General features: G+C 36.3%; 1 protein-coding gene and 1 long non-coding RNA gene across 2 annotated transcripts; both read right to left on the minus strand.

The window, feature by feature from the left end:
- Window positions 1-1407: 1407 nt before the first annotated feature.
- LOC136068427 (uncharacterized) lies at window positions 1408-21210 on the minus strand. Its single transcript, XR_010629782.1, has 2 exons — window positions 21065-21210; window positions 1408-1729 (listed from the first exon to the last, which is right to left on the minus strand). It is a non-coding gene; the product is annotated as an uncharacterized LOC136068427 (long non-coding RNA).
- A 752-nt stretch (window positions 21211-21962) lies between these two features.
- Window positions 21963-23309, minus strand: LOC136068419 (UPF0481 protein At3g47200-like). The gene is made up of 3 exons (XM_065775545.1): window positions 22680-23309; window positions 22480-22603; window positions 21963-22378 (listed from the first exon to the last, which is right to left on the minus strand). Exons 1-3 carry the CDS (start codon window positions 23307-23309, stop codon window positions 21963-21965), a joined length of 1170 nt encoding a protein of 389 aa, XP_065631617.1.
- Window positions 23310-26941: the final 3632 nt, after the last annotated feature.

Below are 26941 nucleotides of genomic sequence, written 5' to 3' on the forward strand. Positions count from 1 at the left end.
CACTTCATAAAATTTTCTATTGTAACTTTCCAAAAGAAGTCCACATATATAAAATCACCCTCATAGGAGTCCTTAATCCCTGGCAAAATTAATATGTTAGAGTATTGATCAATGCAACAAAAAGATCAAATAGGTTCCAGCAAATCTGAAATCTCCATTAGGCAAGGTTCCTTTGAGTTAAGCAGTGCAAGGAGCTATTTGCAGACTCCGTAATCATTAACCAGGTCCACAATTCCAATATCTTAACTGGAGTTCAAGGCTTTCAGTGATAAGTAGGCTGCCATCTGTAGTTGATCACCCTGAGAGGAAGCTGATCTCTGCAAGCCACCATAACTGCTCCATTGCTGTCTCTAATAACAATCCCAAAGCTCACTCTGTTGGCCAGTGCCCTGTTCATCTTAAAATGATGAGCTGTGGTGGGTTCCATTTCAATGGAACGGAGCTTGTGCCTGTTGATTCGTCTCTCCTCTCCATTGAGCATTTCTATTACATCCATATAGCCGTGAAAAATGGCTTAAGATTCAGTGTGTCAAGTGTTTGCAACACTTTTCCCACCACTTCGGTGAACAGCATATGCCGGCCCAATGAGAGCTTTTTCAACAACCCTGATTCTAACCAACAATTCTGAGCACTGGTACATTCCCAAAATGTATTAGTTCCTTTATAAAGCTTCATAATACAAATGAGCACTAAAACAACCATTTTTATTTAATTTCTGAAACACCTTGTCCTCCATACCCATGCTGATCCAAGCTGAGAACACCACCTCAAAGAAATTAGTCCAATTTTGAACAGACCTCAAATGGATTCCAGCGCACCCCACCATTGATCACCTCAATATATTCAAATTTCAAACATCATAGCATCTTTATTTACAACTAGCTAGAATAGCTTAAGAAATAAAGGAGCCAAATGACTACTACCACTCCAAGCACTATGCCAAAACCATCCCTACTTTATATTCAACAAAACTATACAAAGAGTCCCACACTGCACTGATGGCCTTCCCAACTTCAACCCATGTGTTGTGCGGGCAGAATTAGAAGGACAACTGTAACTTGCTATCCTCTTGCCAAGCAGGCAAAGATTTACCTCTGCAGAAAAGATGATTCATTCGAATTGACATGCTCCTTTTTCAGTGCTTACCTCCAAACATTCTTCTACCCTCGCTATCACCTAAATCCTAATTTTTTTTATCCTGCAAAAACATTATTGGAGAGTGTAACCATATGGTTTTACACTGAATTGTTATAGAATTTAAATCCAGATATTAACTCAATGTAATCAGTGGGAGCAAGCTTCTAATCATGGATTATCTAAGAAAAAGAAAAGGAAACTCAAGCATACAGGAAATTTCTCACCCATTTGTTCATCATGGGAAAAGAACACACAACACATAACTTCTGGTTTGAGAGAAGCAAGGACGGTTCTTAATAATAGAAAAATCTTCTGCTAGCTTCTCTTTGAAAAGAAACAGAGTGTGCTTTTACGCATGCATGATATCCATTCTTTGTAAATGGATTTGTTTTCATTAAAAAATATAGACAATGATCTTCAAAGAAGATGGCCAGACAGAGCAACAATCTTTCGCAGAAATAAAACTTAGCACCTAAAAATAACAATAATATTCCAATTTATGTATATGAGAAGTAACTTATTCATCTCGTGCCCTTGGATGAACTCCAAGTCCAGTTCTTATATTTGCACCCACTTCCAGGAGGTCTTCCACCTATATAAGATATGCAACATTGAGCACATTTTCAACAGTTCAAAATTAATAAATAAATAAACCAAACACTCACTTGAAACAAAGTTCTTCATTTTTAAGTATAGTGAGAGTTTAATTATTATGCCAATGTGCTCAAGTTCAAACAGAACAAGCGACCTAAGTTTCTTAATCCCTATATAATTAGTGATAATGAGGTGGAAAAGATGCACAATGATTTATTGATCAATTATCATAGCTGATAAATTGTTGAACTCATAGTAGCAATTTGTCTGCCAAAAGAATATCAGCTTAGTGTGGGATAATAAAATTAGAATTTTAGGTGACAGCATAGAGGGTTGGAAGTATGTTTGGAGATAAGAACTGAAAAAGTAGAACTTTAGGGTGACAAAAAGAGGTAAAAGTACTTGACTCTAACTGCATGGAGGTTGGAAGAAGAAAAATTCCATTTTCTTTTTCGTCGAGTCCAAAACTTTTGAATTTTCGGTTGAGGAGGATGGTTCTTATTATATGTTACGTATATATGAAAGAAATAAGGATTCCCTCTGGTCAGTTTTCATTGATAAAGAAAGTGCTAAACGTTTGCTAACTTATGTGGAGGATCTCTTGTCAAATATAACTCCTGAAAATTTTGCAAGAACCTTCAGGGATGGTAATAAGGTTTTTATAATGCAACAGGGTTCCAATGCACACGGAAGCTTCCTTATGATCTCTGAACTTGTTCATGGGCGTCAGAAAGGTTCCATCATTGTGCCGGAAGGGAAGCTGGGCAGTGGGTGGAAAGGATTTGGATTGCATCTATGCAAAGCTATTGCTCCCAACTCACTTACTGTCAAACCTCCATCCCAATCTGTTTTGAACCTAACAGGGCAACAGTTCAGGCAACAAAAATCTTTTTTGTCGGCAATGGTGGATGGTGATCGGAAAGACAATGGTAGAAGCAAAAAAGGAAAGCATTTAATGCCCAGTTTTCAAAATTCTAACATATCTTGCCTGAGCAGTCAGTTCCAGGATTCGCGGGATAGGGGTGTTGGGAAGGAAAGCCCTATACCTGGTGCTGACATCGTGCTTGGGATTAATGCCAATGCTTTCAACGGTACCAATTTTCCCTTATCGCTAGAACTTTCTTTGTGCTTGGAGTGTGGGCTGAATGGTAAGTGGGAAGTTAAGCACTCCAATATCCAGGAAGTGGGTCAGGGAAGTGTTGAGCCCACACAAGTCTTTAGGCCCACTATACTCTCAAAAGCTTATCAACTCGACCCAACTCTTTTCAATATCTCTAAGCCCAAACCCACCTTGGTCTGGTGGCCCAAATCAAAAGAGTTTAACTCCCTGTCTTTCCCGATTTGAGAGTCCCAACCTCTAGGGAAGTCTTCATCGCTTCCATCGGCCTCAACGTCCCCAGGGGTTGAAGTTTTGAGTTCCGATGGGGTGGTGGAGGTGCTGATAACGTTGTTCATGTCGTCGATGGTCGCCACTGCTCAGTTTCACGTCTCCGATTTGGTCGACAACACCAGGTATGTGTTATCGGCATTGTTTGACTTGAATCACGCCTCCGATGTAGTCGAGGTTGAGCTTCTCGATTCCGATGTGGCTGATGAGGCCAAAATTGAGTTGGCACGCACCACAGTTAGTGAAGAGGGCTTAGAGCGAGATTTCCGACTGATTCTTTAGGAGCATTCTGGCAATATAGTCAAGAAATGGGGGAATTCGGAGAAATGGGTACTTGAACTAAGTGACGGAAGGAGGGTTGCAATTCTGATTCAGATACCTCTGCCACGGTGTATCAAGGTTTTAGAGGAGCAATAACAGCTGGCCTTAGTTCCGTGGGAGTCTTCTAAAGCTATCAATGGGTCAACAGCTCTTATCAAAGAGGATGAAGTGCTGGTGGAGGACTGGGTTTCAGATACCTACTCGGAGGATGCTAATTAGCCTCTAGCTGTTAAACCACTTGCTTTTTCTCTCCCTTCAACTATGGCAGAACAATCGGTTGTGGATGAGGAGAGGTTTGTGGGTGTGGTTAATTCAGAGAGGCAAGTACCTTACTCAGAGTGGCTTCAAAGGAGATTCAATAATTTCGATAGTTCCTTGGCACATCCCTAGAGGGTTTGGAAGATCAAGCAACATAATTTTTATTGGCTGTTGAAGCTGAATTAAAGCAGAGGGGTGGGGTGAACAAGATAACATGTGGCTTTAAAAGCTCGGGGGTGAAAGGTTTAAGAGAGCTAAAGGGGTTGTTCAGTTCTATTAATTATGGCTCTACCTCTGCTAGGCGAAGTGATTCTAATAGGGACCGGGTTCTCTCTGTGGCTCAATGAATTTGAAGTTACTTTCCTGGAATGTCAAAGGGCTGAATGAAACAGAAAAGAGGCTTCAGATTTGCAACTTGTTGCGTTCTTGGAAGGCTGATATCATGTGTTTGCAAGAGACCAAATTAGAATGGATTACTAGAGGTGTTGTCCGGAGTATATGGAGTTGTCCATACATATATTGGTCATACCTGGGTTCTCATGGTGCTTCTGGAGGTATTTTATTGATGTGGGACAGTCGGGTTGTGGAGAAGGTGGAGGAAGCGGTGGGGCACTTCTCAGTTACATGCAAGCTTAAAAATGTTGGTGATCATTTTGAGTGGGCTTTTACTGGTGTATATGGACCAAATTTAAACAAAAGGCGTAGGTTGATGTGGGAGGAACTAACTGGGCTGATCACTTGGTGGGATTTGCCATGGTGCTTAGGAGGTGACTTTAATATCATCTGTTTCCCTTCAGAGAGGCTAAGGGCTACTAGCTATTCTCGGACTATGTATGGTTTCTCTGACTTTATCTTTCTTCATGGGTTGATGGATATTCCCATGGCAGGGGGCCTTTACTCTTGGTCTAATTCTTCATCAGATTCTTGTCTAGATCGGTTTCTTTTCTCCCTATTATTGGCAAATCACTTCACACAGTTTTCCCAAAAAAGGATGTCTAGAGTACTTTCAGACCATTTTCCTATTCTGTTGGAGGGGGAAGTCAGCGAAGAGGTAGAATTCCTTTCTGTTTTGAAAATATGTGGTTGAGGGTGGATAATTTTGTCGATAAAGTGAAGACATGGTGGGCTTCCTATTTGTTCCAAGGAACCCCTAGTTTTATTCTAGCAAAGAAGTTGGCTGCCTTGAAGTTGGATTTTAAAAAGTGGAACGAGACGGAGTTTGGCAATGTAACATTTAAGAAGCAGGACCTTTGGAGCAAGTTGAATGTTTTAGATGCTAAAGAAGAGACCCATATATTATCAGCTGAGGTGAAGTTAGTACATGTTAAACTTCAGACTGATATTGAAAAGTTGACTCTTTTAGAAGAGATTAGTTGGAGACAAAAGTCTAGGGTGTTGCATTTGAAGGAAGGGGACACCAATACCAGATTCTTTCATAGAATGGCTAATTCTAACAAGAAAATTAATGGTATTGAAAGCCTAATGGTTAATGGTACCTTGTCTTCTAATCAAGGCATGATTGCAGAGTGCATTACTCATTTCTTCATGAATTTGTATTCTGAGCACCAGGTTGTTCGGCCTTTTCTAGATGTGTTAGTTTTTCCAATGATAGCTGGTGATAATGCAGAATGGTTAGAGAGACCTTTTGAAGAGGTAGAAATCTTTGATGTTGTTCAGAGTTTTCATGGTGATAAATCTCCTGGTTTAAATGGCTTCCCAATGGCATTTTTCCAAACTTGCTGGGGGATTGTCAAACTTGATCTTATGGCTGTATTTCACCACTTTTTTGCTAAAGGTCAGTTTGAGAAAAGCTTAAACGCTACATTTATTACTCTCATCCTTAAAAAACATGCAACAAGTGAGATTAGTGATTTCTGGCCCATTAGTCTTGCTGGGAGGGTTTATAAAATTATTACTAAAGTTTTGGCTAACCGGCTTCGCGTGGTTATGGGGGATATAATCTTAGCATCTCAAAATGCTTTTGTGAGGGATAGACAAATCCTTGACCTTGTTCTTATTGCTAATGAATGTCTTGACAGTAGATTGAAGTCTAGGGTGTCAGGGCTGATTTGTAAATTGGATGTTGAGAAGGCTTTTGACCATGTAAATTGGAGTTTTCTTTTGCAAATGTTAGAAAGAAGTTCTTAGCCAAGTGGAGACAACGGATTTCCTTCTGCCTATCTATAGTCTGCTTCTCTATCTTGATTAATGGCTCTCCTTGTGAGTTTTTTGGTAGCTCTAGAGGTTTGAGACAAGGTGATCCGTTGTTTTCTTTGTTGTTTGTGTTGGTGATAGAAGCTCTGGGAAGAATGTTGGATAAAGCAGTTCTTGAAGGTCGCTTGTCAAGATTTAGTGTGAGTAACTTGGAGGGAAGATCCTTGGTAGTGTCTTATCTCCTTTTTGCGGATGACACTCTTATTTTTTGTGATGCTAATCTAAACTAGATTTTGATTTTTCGTATGATTCTTATTTGGTTTGAGGCAGCGTCGGGACTAAAGATTAATTTGGGCAAGTCTGAATTGATTCCAGTTGGAGTAGTGCATAATTTTGACTTATTGCTTAATGTCCTTGGCTGCAAGCAGAGCTCTCTACCAATGAAATACCTAGGTCTTCCTTTGGGAGCTAATTTCAAGGATAAGACTATATGGAGTCCGATCTTGGAGAAAATGGAAAGGAAATTGGCAGGTTGGAAACACTTGTATTTATCAAAGGGAGGTAGAGTCACTCTAATCAAAAGCACCCTTTCTAATTTACCCACTTACTTTCTATCTCTATTTCCAATACTTGCTAGTGTGGCTAACCGAATTGAGAAGCTCCAACGGAATTTCTTATGGGGCGGTCTTGGTGATGAACCTAAAATTCATTTGGTTAAATGGGCTACTGTATGTGCTCCTATTTCTTTGGGTGGATTAGGGATTAGGAAAATATAGCTCTACTTGGGAAGTGGTTATGGAGATTTGGGATTGAGAAGGACGCCCTTTGGAGATAAGTGATAGAGATGAAATATGGTTGTGTGGGGGGGGCTGGTGTACCAGATCTGTTAATGGTCCTCACGGTGTTGGTTTATGGAAGAGTATCAGTCAGGGTTGGCCTTCTTTCTCACGCCATATTCGGTATGATATTGGTGATGGGTCTAGGGTGAAGTTTTGGTAAGACCGTTGGTGTGGAGAGACTCCTCTTGCAGTTAGCTACCCTGACCTATTCAAATTCTGCAGGAATAAGAAGGCTAGTGTGGCTAAGATTATGAAATCCCCCAATGGAGTCCTTTTTTGGGATGTGAGCTTCTTTAGGGGTGTGCATGTTCGGAAATTAGAGGCTTTGTCAAGCTTCATGGAAACCATATACGGTTCCTCAATAAGGGGGTTTGGTGAGGATAAGATGTGTTGGATTCCTAGCAAAGATAAGGGGTTCTTGGTGAAAGATTATTATAGAATTTTAGCTGGTCCTACTATCTTCGATTTTCCTTGGAGAAGTATTTGGAAGCAGAAGATTCCCTCTAGAGTAGCTTTCTTTGTACGGACTGCTGCCTTAGGGAAATGCTTGACGATTGATAACTTACAAAAAAGGAAGGTGTGGATTTTGAATTGGTGCTACATGTGCAAGAGAAATGGTGAATCGGTTGACCATCTCTTCCTTCACTGTCCCGTTGCTATGGATATATGGTCTATGGTTTTGGATTTATTTGGTGTATCTTGGGTTATGCTGCATACTGTTTTGGGGCTGTTAGGGTATTGGCAAGGCAGCTTCAGTCGTCATTGAAATGGTTATATATGGTCCATCGTTCCTCATGGCTTAATGTGGAGTCTTTGGAGGGAGAGAAATAGTCGTTGTTTTGAAGATATTGAGAGTTCTATTCCGGACCTCAAGCTCTTCTTTTTAGAACTTTATTGGATTGGTTGTTTGCTTTGCAACACTACAACAAAATGTATTTTCAGTGACGAAAAAATTCGTCACTAAAAGTCCAGTTTTTCCTCACTAAGGACCTTTAGTGACGAAATTGGACTTTTAGTGACGAAACTCATTTCGTCACTGTAGCCCCATCACTAAAAGTTTTGTCACTAAAAGTCCGATTTGATTTTAAAAAAGAAGAACTTTTAGTGACGAAAACGTTTCGTCACTAAATGTTTTACTCACTAAAAACACTATTCAGTGACGAAAATATTTCGTCACTAAAAACACTTTAGTTTACTAAATCATATTTAGTGACGAATAATTTCATCACTAAAACTATGTTCGGGTATGTATAGTGACGAAAAAATTCGTCACTAAAACTATTTTTAAAAAAATTCAGGCACATATAGTGATGAAAATTTTCGTCACTAAAACCATTTCTTACAAAATTTTGCTATATTTAGTGACGAAATTTTGGTCACTAAAACAAATTTTTATTGCTATATTTATGATGAAAAAATTCATCACTAAAACTTATTTTCTATTTTCATTTTTTTCATGGCTTTTGTGCGGCATCCAAACCGTTGGGCCCACTCAGCCCCTAGCCTTTGCTTCGAATGCACAGTAATTGGGCCCAACTCTCATTTGCCCTAAAGCCCAACCCTCACTACCATAGCCCGGGGGCCCGAGCTTCACTACTAAAGTTATGCTCGGCATATATTTACCGAGCATGTTCGGAAAGGTCACTGAACGGCGCGTCATCTTTGTTTTTCTCAGAGAAGTCCCTCTAAGCGCCGCTGCCGAGCTCTAAACGGAAGTGGGCACCAAGTCCCAAAGCCATCCAAGCCTAGATTCTCACTTATCATCCCCCTGATTGGACCCTCTGTAACACTAAGCGTGCACCTACTCTGCCGAGCTGCCGACGGGGGTGGGAACCAAGTCCCAAAGCCACCCATACCTGACCTCCCACTTATAGAAAACCTTACTGGACCCTCTGTGGCACAAACTATGAGAGCATTGATAACCTACGTTTGAGCTAGGAACTATAAATAGGAGGGGAGGATAAGAGGGAAGGGTTGGTTGAAAAGAGGGTGGAGAAGAGAGGGAGTAGGAAATTCAAATTGAGAGAATGTCTTAGGGGAGGAAGAGGAAGTAGTGTGTTGCTGAGGAGGAGAAAAGTGATCTCATTGAGCCTTTAGTTGGAGAACGACCCATAGTAGGAAATTCAGCCCAACAAACAAATAAGTTGTGAGCCCAAGTGGGGCTGAGCCCATAGGCCTCATTTACGACCCGCACAGCTTTGATATTAACCTGTAACTTGTCATTACATTATTTAAACCTCACATTTGAATAACACATTTATTTCAACACATTTATAAAAAAAGATCCATACATTCCACAAGTAAAAAATAAAACAAGTATCCAATTCAAACTCATTCCATACAATAATTATTTGCAATACATACAATCACTCTACCTAAACCCTATTTTAGAACTAACGGATGATGTCCTCATATGTCTTCAAGTAATGCCAAAAGCAAATCCCCTAAAAGCCACTAATAAGAAATCTGCACAAATATAAAAATAATATTTCGTTAAAATCGTAAAGTAAAAACATTAACTATGTTATAAGAAACATTTCTAATAATGCATTAACCAATAAATTAAAATCACAACTCCTAATGTATAAGTTGTAGAAAGCAAATAAAGTACTAATATATGGATGGATTAATCTGCCATCGGGTGTCTTACCTATTGTCATTCAACTTTTATCCATGTTTGACTACAATTACAAGATGAATGCTACTTTAGTAAAATAAGGACAACTCATGTATAATATATTTTAAATCTAAGTCTATAAGCTACTTAGATAAAGTTCTATCTTATGCATGAATGCACAAGTCTATATTAATCCTTAAACCAATTTCCAACATTACATATATAAAGTTTTACAAGTATTGAAATGAAATAAAATATTATTCATCACATCTAATCAACAATACTCATTAACATTTGCAAGAAATGAAAAACACTTCTAATATTAGTTTAACCCACCTTATAACACTATGCAAGCCACCCGCTTGCTTCAATACAACAATACCACAAAACCAATCACAAACATCACAAGTACAATGCTTACAAGTATTGAAATCGAATAAAGAAACACAATTGCTACTAATCAACAAGTTTCATTAACATTTTCAAGAAATGAAAAACACTCCCAATATGAATTTAACCCCAATAGAATAATCGATCCATATGAATTTAACCCCAATAAAACTCCCAATAGAGTTCTATAAGTATTTAAATCAAATAAAATACTATTCATCACATCTAATTAACAATATTCATTAACATTTGCAAGAAATGAAAAACACTTCCAATATGAATTTAACTCACCTTATAACATCATGCAAGCCACCCGCTTGCTCTAACACAACAACCCACCACAAAACTAATTTCTAACATCACAAATATAGAGTTTTACAAGTATTTAAATCAAATAAAATATTATTCATCACATCTAATTAACAATACTCATTATCATTTGCAAGAAATAAAAAACACTCTCAATATTAGTTTAAACCACCTTATAACATTATGCAAGCCACCCACTTGCAACAACATAACATACCACCACAAATTCAATTTCCAACATCACAAGTATACAGTTTTATAAGTTTTTAACTAGAATTTACTTACTTTGCTCAAGCTAAGTTTACAACTTAAAAAAAAAAATCCAAAGTTACTGCAAACAATGTGTATTTAGCCTGCAAAAGAAAAAGTTAAATTCATAAGTACAAAAGTTAAAGAAAAGCTTGACATACCACCGCAAAGTTAAAGAAAAGCTCGTACAAGGGGAGCTATATCATTAGGAGAAGACATTATTATGTTTCTAGAGTTAAATTTACAGATACTTCAACTTTCATTGGAAAGCCAAACATATATATAAAAGCCAAAAAGTATGGATTGATACTGAACTAAACACAATTCTTTTGAGTGAATAGACCATTGTCCAATTGGTCTAATTCAAAACTTACATCCATAACTTTGATGGTTCTCCTACACCACATTACCCATTGTCAGATTTGTCTTTATACTTCATTGCCCCTTTTGACATTCTGAAAAGAGTTCTAAAATAAATATAGATTCCTAAATAGTTAATACTAATCTATCACCCCATGTATTTAACAATTATCCTAAATTCCCATAAAAGTTTTCAATCCCTAAACTATCTAAGATTGAGAACCCATCCAAGAAATTTATTCAATAGAAACCACCATTACCATCAAAACTAAGTTCAGAGACCCACATAGCAATTTTTGCTTATTTAAGCACAAAACAGAAAGAAACATAGTATAGAAACTGACCTGAAAGCACCCTGGTATGTAGTTTGGATGTTGACCCAATTCCTGAAAGTACAAAATGTAGATTTTGGTATGGGTTATCACTTTTCACTCGTACCCAAACTAAACAAAAATGCATATATCCATTACTGTATCAAACAAAAAAATAACTAAAGGAACTAGAATCATTAAACAAAAAAATTAACATCAAGCATTTAGAATCATTAAACTTTTTAATTGTTTTTTTAATTGAGTTTTCCTTTTTTTTTTTTAAAAAAAACCAAAGGGTCGCGAGCTGAAGCGTCGCCAAAAGCGTCGCCAACTGCAGAAGGATGAAGCATCGCCGATCTGAAGTGTCGCCAACTGCAGAACGATGAAGTGTTGCCGGCGAGATGAAGCGTCGCTGTCTGGGCTTCTGAAGCGCTGCAAACGGCGAACTAAAGCGCCGCGACTGCGCGAGCTCAAGTGTCGCGACGGTGAGCTCAAGCATCGCGACGGCGAGAGCTCAAGTGTCGCGACGGCGCGAGCTCAACCGTCGCGATTGAGAGCTCAAGCGTCATGATGGCGCGAGCTCAAGCATCGCGACGACGCGAGCTCAAGCGTCGCGACGACAAGCTCAAACGCCGCAACGGCGAGCTCAATCATCGCGATCATTAGCTCAAGCGTTGCGACGGCGAGAGCTCAAGTGTCGCGACGACGCGAGCTCAAGCGCCGCGACGGCGAGCTCAAGCGCCATGACGGCGAGCTCAAGCGCCGCGACGGCGATCTGGGCTTTCTCCATTTCGAAAGCCCAGATCTCTTTATCAGCGACGGTGAGCTTTATCGGCGACGGTAAGCTTTATCGACAACGGTGAGGTTTCTCTTTTTTTTTTTGTTTGGGTTTCTCTGTGTTTTTGACTGAAAATTTGAGTGGGTGAGTGTTTTTTGTTCTGCTGAGTGGATGAGTGTTATTTTTGGTTTGGAGTATTTATAGTGGTATTTAGCGACGAAAATATTTCATCGCTAAAGACCACTTTTAGTGACGAAACTGAAATTCGTCACTAGAAGTGGGAAATAGCGATGAAATATCAGTTTCATCACTAAAAGTGGTCTTTAGCGACGAAATGTTTTCATCGCTATTGCCCACTTTTAGTGACGAATTTTTGTTTCGTCACAAGAGGACCTAGAATTTGTTACACTTTTAGCGACGAATTTTATTTTCGTCACTAAAGAGACCATATTTTGTTCAGATTTTTAGCGACGAAATTCAACTTTTGTCGTTGTAGCATACTTTTAGTGACGAATTATGATTTTGTCACTAAAAACATTTAAGTGCAAAACCATTATTATTTTTAGTGACGAATAGTTTTTGTCACTAATTCTTCCTTATAGCGACGAAATAATTTTCGTCACTAATACTATCACAGCAATACCTACAGTGACGAAATATTTCGTCACTAAAAATTTCAACTTTTAGTGATGAAATATTTCGTCACTATAGCTTAATTAAACTTGCGCCAAAATTTCCCTCCACTGGCGCCTATTTTTTAGATCACAATAGCGACGAAATTTATTTTTCGTCGCTAAATGTTATAATTTTTTTCACTATTAGTGACGAAATTCATATTTCGTCACTAAAGCTGTATTTTTAGCGACGAAAAATATTTCCTCACTAATGTTCGTCGCTAAAAATACATTTTGTTATAGTGCAAAACCAATCATTCCCTTCTTTTATCGATTTCCTAGATTCTTGCAATTTTTGTATTTGATTTGCTATACCCTTGTTCACTCCCTGTGTACTAGGGTGCTTCCCTTTTGGTATCAATATATCTTATTACTTATCAATAAAATGAAGAGGAAAAAGAAATAACAATTTAAAAGACATCCGCCAAAAGAAAGAGAACACATTTTTACACCCAAAATTGAACTCAAAGCAATGAAGCCAAGGTATAATTGAAACACAATCCCTTCCAAGTAATGACACACCAACGAAGTGTAGACAGTTTGTATATATGGCCGAGAGGGCATAACTCCAGTTAAGAGGTTGAAAATTGGGAACCAATCAAAGGTAAAATAGAGCTCACACCATCACTCATGTTGGAAAACTTTTCAAGCAATAATGCTCTCAGTACATCCTAGCTAAAATCACTCATACATGAAAAAATCAAGTTTTGGGAAAGCACTCAACTCAACTTCAAATAACAGGTTCAATGACTCACTCTGTTACCATCATCACCAGATAATAGATCAAATAACATCAAACAATAGGTAGACACTAAACAAAGAAATTCTATTTCTAGATAATATGTGGAAAGAATATCTGTTTTGTTCAATGCTTATCCTGCATGGGCAAGTTACCTCCAGAACACACTGCCAGCCTTTTTTAACTAAAACCTGTGATTAATAAGAGCATTCTCATCACGTGTGTCAAATGCCAAATATTTGGCATTTGACACACCAAACACCAAAAACAAAGCATCATGAGGTGTGCTATATGTGCTAAAAATTTGAGACGTGCTACAGTATGCTGTTATTTTTGGCACGGTACGGACTGAAATGCCATTTTCGTTTATTATTATTTTATTTGTCTTTCTCTCTCATCCCGATTAAAATATACCTTCCTCTTTCACGTTCAGCCACTCCTTTTCTGCCTCACCATCTCCACTCTCCAACACTCTTTTCTTCTCCCTTTTGCTCTTTTCTGCTTCACACTGTCTCTCTCACATACTCCCTTCAACTTCATCTCTACCGTCACTGATCTATAAAAATCAGGTTCACCGGTTTTTTTCCCCTTTTTTCCCTTTTTTTTTGCTCTCTTCTCTCTGTTTTATGATTTGATACACCAAATCAGAAGTTCATCTCAAAGTCGCTGATTCGCAGTTCAATTTGAGCCACCACCGATTTACTCTCTACCATCTCACAAATTCCATCATCACTGATGTATAAAAATCTCCTTCACCGGTTTTTTATCCCCCTTTTTTCCCTTTTTTTTTTTTTCGCTCTCTCCCCTTTGATCTATGGTCTCACACACCGAATCGGTTTAGTTCATCTCAAAGTCGCTGATTCGCAGTTCAAGCTCGGTATCGCCGATCGGAAGTTCATCTCGGTATCACCGATTCTCCGATCGGAAGTTCATCTCGGTATCGCTGATCGGAAGTTCATCTCAATATCGCCGTACAGGTAAGTTCTCCATCTTCTCTGTGATTTTTGGTATTTCGGTGTCTACTTCTATTCTTGGTATTTTGGTATTTAGTTCATATGTGCTGTGTGCTGTGTTATTTATTTTTTTTTATTTTTTTCAATTCTAACCATAATTAGTCTTAGTAACATATACTAAAACGTATTAACAAACAATCATTTTTTGTCTTTTCGTTTGCTCATAGTTTGTTATACTAAATTGATGTTATTTTGAATTTTCATGAATTTATTTTTTGTTCATACTTTAGACCCCTAATCGAAATCTTGGTTCTGATCCTGTTAGGACTAGTTAATCAAAATATTTAACATGCATTGATGTCCCGCCAAATAATTGATTTACCCACATTAATTAAACCCTCATCCAATCAAACAAATTAAAGGTACTACTAAAGCACCACCAAAGTGGAGCTTACATACCAATAGCCGATAGTAGAGATACTCAGCAGCTGTTCAGCTCACAACCGCAACTATCTCCTGCTCACCACAGCAACTCTTGCTCATCTTCTATCAGATTAGCATTAGTTTAGTTCATTTTCAGATTAGTTGCAGATCAGTTAGGTTTTTATAATTAGTTATTAATTAAGTTAGTTCTATCAAAGATTTGTGAATGAAAAATCTTATTAACTTAGCAAAGAAGAATACAGTCTCTGTTTATATACACAAATTTATATACACAAAGATAAGAGCAAAACTGAAACTAACAGCTATAACAGCCTAAACAACTAACTAACTAACATTTAATCACAGCATGGACTCAAGACAGTATTCATCGTTCACTGATGTCTTACGGGGGAATATTAATGGTGAGGATGAACTTTTCGGTTTATCTGAAAATAATCCTTTGTTAGTCCAAGATTCTCCAACGGATGATGAAGTTGCCACTTCTAAGAAAAAATCAACACGTGGTGTTGCCTTCAGTCCTGAGGAAGACAAGCTGGTTGTAGCAGCATGGCTCAATACTAGTGTCGATCCTGTGCATAGTAATGAGCAACATAAAACAACATTTTACGATAAAGTTGCAAAATACTTCAAGGATCACAAGACTGACTCTACACGTAGTATTTCATCTCTAACAAGCCGATGGTGAATGATTAATAGGGAAACAGTTAAATTTTGTGGTGCCTTAGCTAAAATTGAAGCAAAGAATGAAAGTGGAACCATTGCTGAAATGAAGGTATAAATTTTGCAATATTCTTTAATTTTTTTAGATTTACAACACGAATGAAATGTTTGAAGAAACTAATTATGTTATATTTATTTAATTTTTTTTAGATTAAGAAAGCAAGGGAATTGTTTAAAGAATTATACGGTAACCATTTTCTATATGAACATTGTTGGCAAATGTTGAAGGATTTTCCCAAGTGGGCATCTACTGTGCCTAGGGAAGATTCAGGCAAAGAAATGCCTCAAACTCTAGATTCAATAGATCAAGGAGGGGGGGGGGGGGTTGGTGATACTATGGATTTCAAGAGGCCAATAGGTAGAAAAGCTGAAAAGGCTAATCGAAAGAGAAAAGATGATGGGAAAGATGTTGCAGCGGAATATTTGAAAAAGAAAATGAAAATGCTTGAAGAATCTTATGCACAAGAAAAAGAGAGAGTGCGTATCAAAGCAGAAAAGGTTCGCCTGAAAGAGTTGAAAGAGAATGAAAGAATTATGATGCTAGACACAAGTGGCATGAACGAAGACCAAAGAACTTTTTATGATGGACTCAAAGAGGAAATCCTTGCAAAACAAAGATCAAGTTGTTCGTTGGGTTGAGAACTTATTGTAGGCCTTTTTTTTTTTGGTAGGAACTTATTGTAGGCCTTTTTTTTTTTTTTTTTTTTAGGAACTTATTGTAGGCCTTGATATGTATTTTGTGGCATTTTTTGGATGAAGCTGATTTTAGGCCTTAATATGTATTTTGTGATTTTAGGCCTTAATATGAATTTGAGGGAAACCCCATTATTCCTCTGCCCTCATCAAGGCATTATGTCATATTCAAGCACTATTAAGTAATTCTAACATTTTAGCTTATATAAAATGTCGTATATTTTCGTTGTTTGATTTTATATTACTATAGAATTTATATTACTGTCATGCTTAATATTGGTGTTGTGCTGTGCTATGGATGCTGCTGTGCTATTGGTGCTGATTTGGTTATATTTTTCTTATAGTTTTTATGCTTGTCTTGACTGTTGGGCTCTTCTAATTGTTTCTGAAATATATCCATTGGTTTACAATTCTTAAGTGCTAGAAGAAGATAGGAGAGGATCTTATCTTAGGCCACGTTTGTATTTAAATTTTTTTTTATATTCTTTACATAATGATCAAACCTTCTTTTAAAGTTATCGATTTCATTTCATATTATGTTTCTTGCATCTATATTGATAATTGTTTTCCAATGTTTTCTTCTAGTTTATCTCCATGGGTTGTTCTTTTTTCCGTGAATTGCTTGATGATGACTCTGATGAAGATGAGATAATTATAAAACTTCTCATGGGTGAGACATCACAACGTAAGCGTCGTTGGTATATCGACTGTAATCATTTGGCAGGCCATAAACGGCTTTACGATGACTACTTTGCTGAAGAACCTATATATCCTCCCAAAGTATTTTGAAGGAGATTTTGAATGAGATGTTCTCTTTTTCTCCGAATCCTATCTAAGGTAGAAGCTCACGAACCTTACTTTATCCAAAAAAGAAATAATGCCAAAAAGCTTGGTTTATCTCCCCTTCAAAAGATGACCGCTGCACTTAGGATGCTTGCATATGGAGTAACAGCTAATTTTTTGGATGAATATGTGAGAATAGCTGAAAGCACTGCAATGATGAGTTTGAAAAAAATTTGTTGCAGCAGTGGTTGCTATTTTCTCAGGGCAATACTTGAGGTCACCAAATAATGAAGACATCGCTAGATTGTTAGCCCATGGCCAAAACCGTGGATTTCCAGGCATGTTGGGAAGCATTGATTGCATGCATTGGAGATGGAAAAATTGTCCAACTGCATGGAAAGGGATGTATTGTGGTCATGTTCGTCAGCCAACTATTATTTTGGAAGCAGTGGCTTCATATGATCTTTGGATATGACACTCATTTTTTGGACTACCTGGGTCCAATAATGATATTAACGTGTTGGAGTGGTCTCATTTATTTTCTGAGCTTGCACAAGGACGTGCTCCTGCAGTTAATTACTCAATCAATGGTCAGGATTACGCAATGAGATACTATCTTGCCGATGGCATATATCCAAAATTGTCAACATTTGTGAAGACAATCCCATCTCCACTAGGAGATAAAAAAAAATTATTTGCACAAGCTCAAGAGGCATATAGGAAGGATGTAGAGCGTGCATTTGGAGTGCTTCAAGCATGATTTGCAATTGTATGTGGACCTGCACGGTTTTTCTATCATGAAACACTACAAGACATTATGAAAGCATGCGCAATTCTTCATAACATGATTATTGAAGATGAGCGAGATGAAGCTGCAGCAGTGGACTTTCGATTATGAGCAAATTGATGAGATTTCATGTACACCAATGTCACGTGAGCCGACAAATGAATTTTCGGAGTTCATTCAAGTTCATAACGCATTATGGATAAAGAAGTTCATTCTCAACTCCAACAGAATCTCGTTGAACATTTATGGCAATTACGAGGAGAGTTGTGAAAACTTTTGGTTTTGTTTATTTCTCTCCTCTTCTTTTTATGGAGTTGTCATTAAAACTTTTGATTTGATTTATTTGTTTCATTTTGTTTATGAGGTTGCCAATAAACTCATTGGCTATGTTGTTTCGTTGTGTTAAGTTTAAGTACTAGCCAATTGTTGTGTTGTCTTAAATTTAAGTATCATATGTGATCAAGGAAGTGGCAAGCTCAACTCTGTTTAATTCAAGTATGTGTGTAAATTTAACAGGTTGATGTTATTTCAAGTATGTCTGTTTGTGTAAATTTGACAAGTTGATGTTATTTAGGTACCATTTGTGTTGTGTTAATTCAAGTATGTCTGTTATTTGACCATCTGTGATCAAGGAAGTACCATTTAAGCCACTATGTGTGTAAATTTGAGTTGATGTTATTGGATATGTGTTAATTCAGGTTGGCTTTTGGATTGTAGTTATATAAATATGTTTTTGTCTTTTAATATGAGTCTTGACAGGTTTTTTTTTTTTTTGTTTATTGATATGTGTTTTTTTTTATTTGAACGTAACAGGTTGAGTTTTTTTTTTTTTTTTTTTTTTTTTTTGAACGAATCAGGTTTTGAGTTCTTTTTTTTTTTTTTTTTTTTTTTTTTTTTAAGGTGACAGGTTCTAAGTTTTTATTTATTTTTTAAAAAAAAAAATGCTAAATGGAAAATATGGATTTAAAAAAATATGACAGTTAAATAGGAGGAGTATTTTTAATGAGTCTTGACAAGGTTTTTTTTTTTTTGTTATTGGATATGTTTTTTTTTTTTTTATTGAACGTAACAGGTTCAGTTTTTTTTTTTTATTTGAACGGATCAGGTTTTGAGTTCTTTTTTTTTTTTTTTTAAGGTGACAGGTCTAAGTTTTTATTTTTATTTTTATTTTTATATTAAAAAAATGCTAAATTGAAAATATGGATTTAAAAAAATATGACAGTTGAATAGGAGGAGTCTTTGAAAATGTTACCGTTGATTAGAACAAGAATATTTGAACAAGAATGTTACCGTTAGAACAAGAACATGGCTGTTAGGAACAAATAATAAAAAAAGAATAAAAAAGAGTTAAGAAATAATATTTAAATGAAGTTGTAAAAAAATAGAACACCTGATAAATGGTATGTTGTAAAATGATGTGCTAAAATGATAAAGTAGGTTTTTGGTGTGTCAAAATGGCATTTTTTATGAGAGAGCTGATGAGAATGCTCTAAACACTTTTTGCAACAAACAGAAGACCAAAATCACATCAAATGTTTTTCTTTTTCCTCTTTCAATTTATTTAATGATCAACATACTCAAATTAAACAATGTCGACAAATGAACAGACAAGTTCATTTAATTTTGCTCTCAGGCTGTGTTTCTACGGATCCATCCTCTAGAGTTCTCCTCTAGAGTTCTTAAGGGAACTCCACTTTAAAATTTCTGAAATCCTATCCATCCATATTGAAATAAGTGAACTAAATTTCGTCACGTCAGTAACATTTAAACAAACGTTGACTATAACCATTTCGGTTCAATTTAAATTATTGATAATGTGGCAAACAATATCTAACCTGCCCATTTCAAAATAGATATAAAAATATTTTGTGAAGGGTAAAACATAGGTACACTACGTTTCCCAATTAAATTAAAAAAATTACACTAGTTATGCTTCATTAGTCAATATAGTCTTGTGTTTGAATTTAATTGAGGGACCTAGTGTAGTGTACATAAGTAACTGTACCTAAGTTTTGTCCATTTACAAAACCTATCATTGAATTACGTATGGACTCCAAAGCATCCTAATCCAGTTTTCTATCATATGAATTTTGAAGGAGACACAATGAAAATTGTTTAAGACCCATCTTACACAAGTAGTAAAGTAAATATGCAGATAACATATTCAATCATGTCAGATGAACTACAAAAAAAAAAAAAAGGCACACAGTTTAAGCAACGACCCGATCCTCCTTAGTTGTTCGTAATGAAAATGGTTTAGTTTCCTATGACTTTTTTTTTTCTCATAAATAGTACATGAATTACTTACTTTAGTTGTTCGACACTGTTTCACAGCCTTGACTTGATATTGGAAAGACTAAAAAGCCCCTAAAATGCCAGAGGGAGAGAGAGAGAGAAGCGGACCTTGTGGATTCCGGAGACGTGGAGGACGGAAACGGCGGCGGTGGAGGTGGCGCCGACGAAGAGGGAGGCGACGTAGAAGGCTTTGAAAGGCATGAAGTGAGAGTCGCCGGCGTGGCCTCTTTTGAAGGAAGATATGGCCCACCCCAACTGGGCAGCACTAGCTAGGGCCCACCAGATGTGGCTGTAGGTCTCAGTCCCACCACCACGGGCACCGCCGCCTTCGTTCTCCTCCATCTGCGATCCAACTTCAACTTGCCCCCTCCAGCTTTAGCTCTTGCAGTTGCAGTCTTGCTCTGCCCCCCAACTCTCTTTTCAGTCTATCAAAAATTTGTTGAACATTCTTTGCTTTCCCTTTCTCTGTACGGGCTTAACTTGGGGGATGGGGTCAATCTTTTTGTTGGGTTTTCAACTGGGTGTTAATGGGCATTTTACATTAGACGAATTAATGTGTGGGTATGATAATGATACCGTCTACATTGTAAAACAACCAGCCCATTAATTCAGCAAAAAAAAAAAAAAAAAAAAAAAAAAAAAAACAACATCNTTAGATTTTCTTTCTTTGAAAAAAAAAAAAAATCAATTAACTTTTTAAGTCACAATAGGAATTTAAAGCATTTCACAAAAATCTCCTTTAACTCAAATTCTATCGCCATTTTTTTTTTTTTTTTGCCCATTTGGGATAGCTCAAACTTAATCAAAGCAAACTTTTTCTTGAAAAAAAAGGAAAAAAAAAAAAGAATCACTTCTTATATATCATAACCCATACTCATGCACACTTGGACCAAATATAATCTTCTCTCAAATTCCATCAGGACCTACCGGTCCTAGATATCTCATAATTCACACAAGAAATAATCCAATAAATCAACTATGTTTGATACCACTTGTTGAATCCTAATCTAGTATTACTTGAATTAAGAAAATTACTAACAATTTTAATCAATGAAAAACTTTATCACAACAATTGATGTGTCAAGATATCAATCACACACATAATCACATATTTAGGAAAATCATTTATTCTCAAAAGAAAAAAACCATGACACTAACTTTGAATAAATTCACTATTATAAAATAAATTACAATATCTTCTCAAGATTATGCCTAATTTGAGATCTATGCCAAATAGAATGCATCTTCTGTTTAGAGAATAATAGAACTCACCTAAGATTTTCACTTGCCTTGGATACAACAACTTCTATGGTTTTAGCACCCCAAGAATATTTCCCTAGAGAAAACCTAAAATTTATTTTCATTTCTTTTTGTTTCATGCTCAATTTTAAGATTGTCTCCTCTCCCCACAGGGGAGAGCCCTTTGGCCAAAGTTATCAAATCATTTGCTACACTATCTATTTATAAGACTTTAATTCCTAAATATGGTAAACAAGCAGAAATACATTATGTCTTTGACAAGGAAGAGGATTATATTCTATTCCAAGGAATAGCCGCCTTTCCTTCCACACAAATGAAACCCAAAAATAACCAAATTAATATTTTGGTGTAATATTGTGGTCATTTTATCTAGTGATATAATTACAAGTTATGGCATGAACGTTCTTGTCAGTTGTCATTTAGATAAATTATTATATTGTACTATAAGGTTATCACCAATAGCAAATCATTGTAATGTTAATCTCCGGATAATCTTATGTTCCCGAAATGTTATGCACAAATAAACAAACTAAATGGAGTAATATGCCACATTTTCATAATCTTGTTGTAATGTTCACAACATTCCACGAACCAAACAGCCTGGCGAATTGGCTATATATGAAATGGAAAGATTTTTGAAGTAGACAAGAATAATGATATTAGCGTACATGTCGTAGGATTCCATGTGATAACTCACGAGCATAGATGTTTATTTGTTGAAAAATGAAAATACACTATACAGATTCTCCAGTCCATAATGTTTTGAAACGACTATAACAATCTTACAACATGAATAAATTTGGTAAACTAGAAGCCAAGCATATTATTACAAACTTCAGATGCATCATCTAAAGCAACCAGAAGCAAAGCACACCAAGTCTCCAACAAACACACACTGAACCACAGATGTTCAACGAAGAGAGATAAAAGGCCTAAGGAAACTCCAGAAAGCAAAAAACAGGGCTAGAATTCCAGCAACAGTTATACTGCCTCTCCAAAAATCGTGGAAATATTGACTTTTAAGGGATGCCATGATTTTGCTCCAATAACCCATATAGTGCTCATTAATCCGTTCACTAATATCATGGTAACAAGAATGATTATCTTCCACAATTTGATGGCAAAGTTTGTTGATCAGATTAACCACTGCCTCATCTCTGCCTAGCCAGTTATCGAGAACCTTTTTCTCAACAAGCAGATCCACATCTATTTCAGTTTTAGTAAGATGATCTAATAGCACAATGTAATTACAGATATAAGTTTCATGTGGATAATGACATTGCTCAAAGGCCATGAAGTTTCTGATGACACGATTAGTTGTGTCCCCTACCATAAAGGATGGGATTTTCAAGACAGCCTCCATATTCTCCAAGCATTTGAAGCATGGCAAGAAACTCGACAGCCATGACAAATTTAAAAATGGTAACCTTTCCAATAACCAACTCTTTTGAAACTTAAGCGTTTATTTTTGTATTCTTTGAATTCCACTGCTGCTTCAGCCAACTTTGTTGCACAAGGTAGTCGACGTTTAATTCTCTCCTCTTTCCGGATCTGATGGAAGGAGAAAATGTCTTAGGAAATCAATTAAATGTTTGGGTTGCTCCGCCCGCCTAGTAACATCCAATACCTCATTGTAATCATCAGAAGAGACATTTTTTAAATATGAATCTTTCCAAAAACATAAAAAGTAATCAAGGACAAGCTTATGAAAGGAATTATCCTCATTATGAGGATTAGGGAGGTCCCTGTAGGCAAAATTATATAATTCCTCGAGGACAGAAAATGGAACCTGATTCTCCAGTAGTATCAAGTCATGCAAAATATCAGAGACTTTCTCGTGGATGTTGTTTTCTTCTGGGTATCGCGTAGTACACCACAAGTGCCCAATGATAAAAATAAAACCCAAAAGAATCATCTTCTCGAAATCTTCCTTGCTGATTTCATGAAAGTTCTCTGCATAACAATGACGAATCTTTAATTCTTTTTCTTGGACGCATTTTGCAAGTTCTCCCTGGGTCTTTTTAGTTCGATAACAGGCGTCCAAGAAACACCTCAACTTCGATTCTTCATTTTTCTTCAAATTTTCTTTGCCATGGCCTATTGAAATTTCTTTTGGAGTGTAGGCATCTTCATTTACATTGCGGAGATTTTGGGGAACCCTGTAGATACAACACTCGGGCTGTTTGTCAGGTTCCAGGTCCCAGGCTTGTGGAATGGCTATAATAGTAAACTCTTCCCACGGGTTGTCAGGCTCCATGTTGAACTGTAGAACTTTTGAACTGCAGTGCAGCAGCAGCAGAAGTGTTGAACTGTAGAACTATAAAAGCTTTTTACAGTTTCACTAAAAATAAAAAAAAAGTCTTGCTGTTTAGACGCCGGGTTAAAAAAGAAAAGGAGTAATGTTAAGTTAATAAACTATTTTTTAATATTTTTACAAATTATTAATGTGTTAAATTTTTATTATTTCTTGTGGGGGAAAAAGCCCAAAGCTACTTAATGGGCTCGGAACTCCCTGTTAAGGACTATTGTATTTCCGAGAATTAATAGGTGGTTGGGGCGGCCCATCTAAAGCAGAAGACCCAGAAGCAGAAGGGGAGTGTCGTCCGAAGAGCTCACCATTGGTCCGAGGACGTCTTGCTCCTATGATGAGCCTTGATCAAGTGAACATGTGGAAGGTCCGACTAATCTTCCCAACGATCCCAACAGTAATGATAGGTCCTGGGTGGATCTGGAAATGATCAGAACTAAAAAATATCTAAAGGAAAAGCTGCTACCACTGCATTTAATGCGCTGCAATAGCTTTTCTGGCCGCATTTATGTGGAGAAGACCCCTGAACAGTGCAACCTCAGCTACCGCCACTCACAAAGAACTAAAGTAGACACATGACGTGACATGCACTTGAGTAGATGCGTGGATGAAGAATAGGTGGACGATGGAGATGATAGGAAGGGATGCTATATAAAAAAGAAGGGTCCCTGATGCTGGGGGATCGAAGAGGAGAAAGAAAAAGAAAGAGAAAAGTTTTACTGTAACTCTAAACGCTGTAATCACTGTTCACTAAATAAAATACCTCTTCGGACATTCATTCATGGAGTTATCTGAGCTTTAGTTCATGTTATCATCACTGCATGTAATCTAGCCAACTATTCTATGCTTCATAACCAGCCCAGCTCTTTCGTCCACTCTCTACAAATTCATTGTTCTGGGTTCATTAGGCCTTTAACCCATATTCCTTGGGCTTGGGCAACAAAAACTGACCCTACAGTTCTAATTTAGACTTACCATTAACAATATATTTTTATTTATCAATAATTATTTAAAAAATACTAAAATCATATTAATAATTTATAAAAATATTATAAAATAGTTTATGTACATAGCTTACTATATGAAACTACCCCATATGAATCCATTAATTAGTGGGTCCACAAAATTTAACTTTTCCAAATCAATTAATGACGGAAATGGTGGGTCTCATAATTTTAAAAAAAAAAAAATTGCTGTTTTTATTCCTTTTATAATGTATTGGAAGTACTTTAAATTTAATTTGTTAAGATTATTGTATCTCAATTAGTATTTTTTTTTTCCTTTTGTGTGGCATTTTTAAGTGTTTCCATGAGACATTTAAAGTTTAAATGCCCAAAATTATAACTATCAACTTATCAAAATGGAGGCTTCAAAAATTTTCAAAATCATTCAAATAATGAGTCATGCATTCAACTTTACAAGTATAATGTTATATTTTTAATACTTTTACATTGCTTTATTTTCTTAATTTTTTTTTAAAAATTATGTTTAAACTTTATGTATTTACACCAGTTTCTTAATTTGATTGATATATATATATATATATATGAACTATAAATTGATTATTATATGTTTTTATAGCAATAGCTTTTCTGGCCGCATTTATGTGGAGAAGACCCCTGAACAGTGCAACCTCAGCTACCGCCACTCACAAAGAACTAAAGTAGACACATGACGTGACATGCACTTGAGTAGATGCGTGGATGAAGAATAGGTGGACGATGGAGATGATAGGAAGGGATGCTATATAAAAAAGAAGGGTCCCTGATGCTGGGGGATCGAAGAGGAGAAAGAAAAAGAAAGAGAAAAGTTTTACTGTAACTCTAAACGCTGTAATCACTGTTCACTAAATAAAATACCTCTTCGGACATTCATTCATGGAGTTATCTGAGCTTTAGTTCATGTTATCATCACTGCATGTAATCTAGCCAACTATTCTATGCTTCATAACCAGCCCAGCTCTTTCGTCCACTCTCTACAAATTCATTGTTCTGGGTTCATTAGGCCTTTAACCCATATTCCTTGGGCTTGGGCAACAAAAACTGACCCTACAGTTCTAATTTAGACTTACCATTAACAATATATTTTTATTTATCAATAATTATTTAAAAAATACTAAAATCATATTAATAATTTATAAAAATATTATAAAATAGTTTATGTACATAGCTTACTATATGAAACTACCCCATATGAATCCATTAATTAGTGGGTCCACAAAATTTAACTTTTCCAAATCAATTAATGACGGAAATGGTGGGTCTCATAATTTTAAAAAAAAAAAAATTGCTGTTTTTATTCCTTTTATAATGTATTGGAAGTACTTTAAATTTAATTTGTTAAGATTATTGTATCTCAATTAGTATTTTTTTTTTCCTTTTGTGTGGCATTTTTAAGTGTTTCCATGAGACATTTAAAGTTTAAATGCCCAAAATTATAACTATCAACTTATCAAAATGGAGGCTTCAAAAATTTTCAAAATCATTCAAATAATGAGTCATGCATTCAACTTTACAAGTATAATGTTATATTTTTAATACTTTTACATTGCTTTATTTTCTTAATTTTTTTTTAAAAATTATGTTTAAACTTTATGTATTTACACCAGTTTCTTAATTTGATTGATATATATATATATATATATGAACTATAAATTGATTATTATATGTTTTTATTTATTTTTTTAATGGTATAATATACATACATATTTATAGTTAATAATTGAAATTATGAAAAAAACAAATTAAATTTTACATTTATTAGCTTGTTTATAACTGAAAGCTCGAAAAGGTGTCGAAAACACAAGAGCTTTTTAGAACCCGAAATTAAAGTCACAGCTTGGTTGATTTTGTACTAACTTAATACTAAGTGTGGAATAGTGTAAACACAAGCGTATAAGCAAGACAACTACTCTAATCCATATTTAAAGCAACACAGCAGTAAAAATGAAATGAACAAGAGTAGGGAAGAGAGATGCAAACACAGATAACACTGAGACGTGTTATCGAAGATGAAACCGAAGAACTCGGCGAAAAACCTCTCCGCTGCCCTCCAAGCGGAAATCGATCCACTAGACAATCAGTTGGGATACATGGGTTAGAAAGAGACCCTCCAAGCCTAATCTATCCGATATACCTAAACCCTCCAAGCTCCTACTCCAAAAAAACTTCTCGAAACCGTGTCTTGTCTAGCTCTCCAGATCCCGCAACAAGCTCCATGTTGCATCTGCCATCCTTGGCTTCTTCTAATACTTCCCAACAGTACCAAAACTTCATTTGAAACTCTTAAAGGGTATAGTAAGTGTTTGGGTTATCAACCTGTCAATGGTATGAAAATGGAAAGGTAGGAGATGAGGAATTTCCCAAAACAAATGTGTAGAGGATTGTGGGTACAACAATCTCTAACTCTCAAGGTGTTTGGCTAGGGTTTTCTCTCAGAAGCTCTCCTTTACATTTGTGGGTAATGTGGGTATAAATAGTGTGGGTACAGAAAGTGTGTATTAGACTGGACAGGCTGGCAGAACAGAATGTCTCGCGGGTGTCTCGCAGGAAGGCCTTACCCGCAAGATACTCGCGAGACAC

Source organism: Quercus suber, unplaced genomic scaffold (assembly GCF_002906115.3).
Source record: "Quercus suber isolate HL8 unplaced genomic scaffold, Cork oak 2.0 scaffold_114, whole genome shotgun sequence".
Taxonomy (NCBI): Eukaryota; Viridiplantae; Streptophyta; class Magnoliopsida; order Fagales; family Fagaceae; genus Quercus; species Quercus suber.

Coding starts and splice junctions, on each gene's coding strand:
- LOC136068419 (XM_065775545.1), bottom strand. CDS start 23,309: ATGGAGCCTGACAACCCGTGGGAAGAGTTTACTATTATAGCCATTCCA. Junction 22,604..22,679: donor CTTCTGATGATTACAATGAG/GTATTGGATGTT, acceptor TCCTTCCATCAG/ATCCGGAAAGAGGAGAGAAT. Junction 22,379..22,479: donor AAGAGTTGGTTATTGGAAAG/GTTACCATTTTT, acceptor CCTTTATGGTAG/GGGACACAACTAATCGTGTC.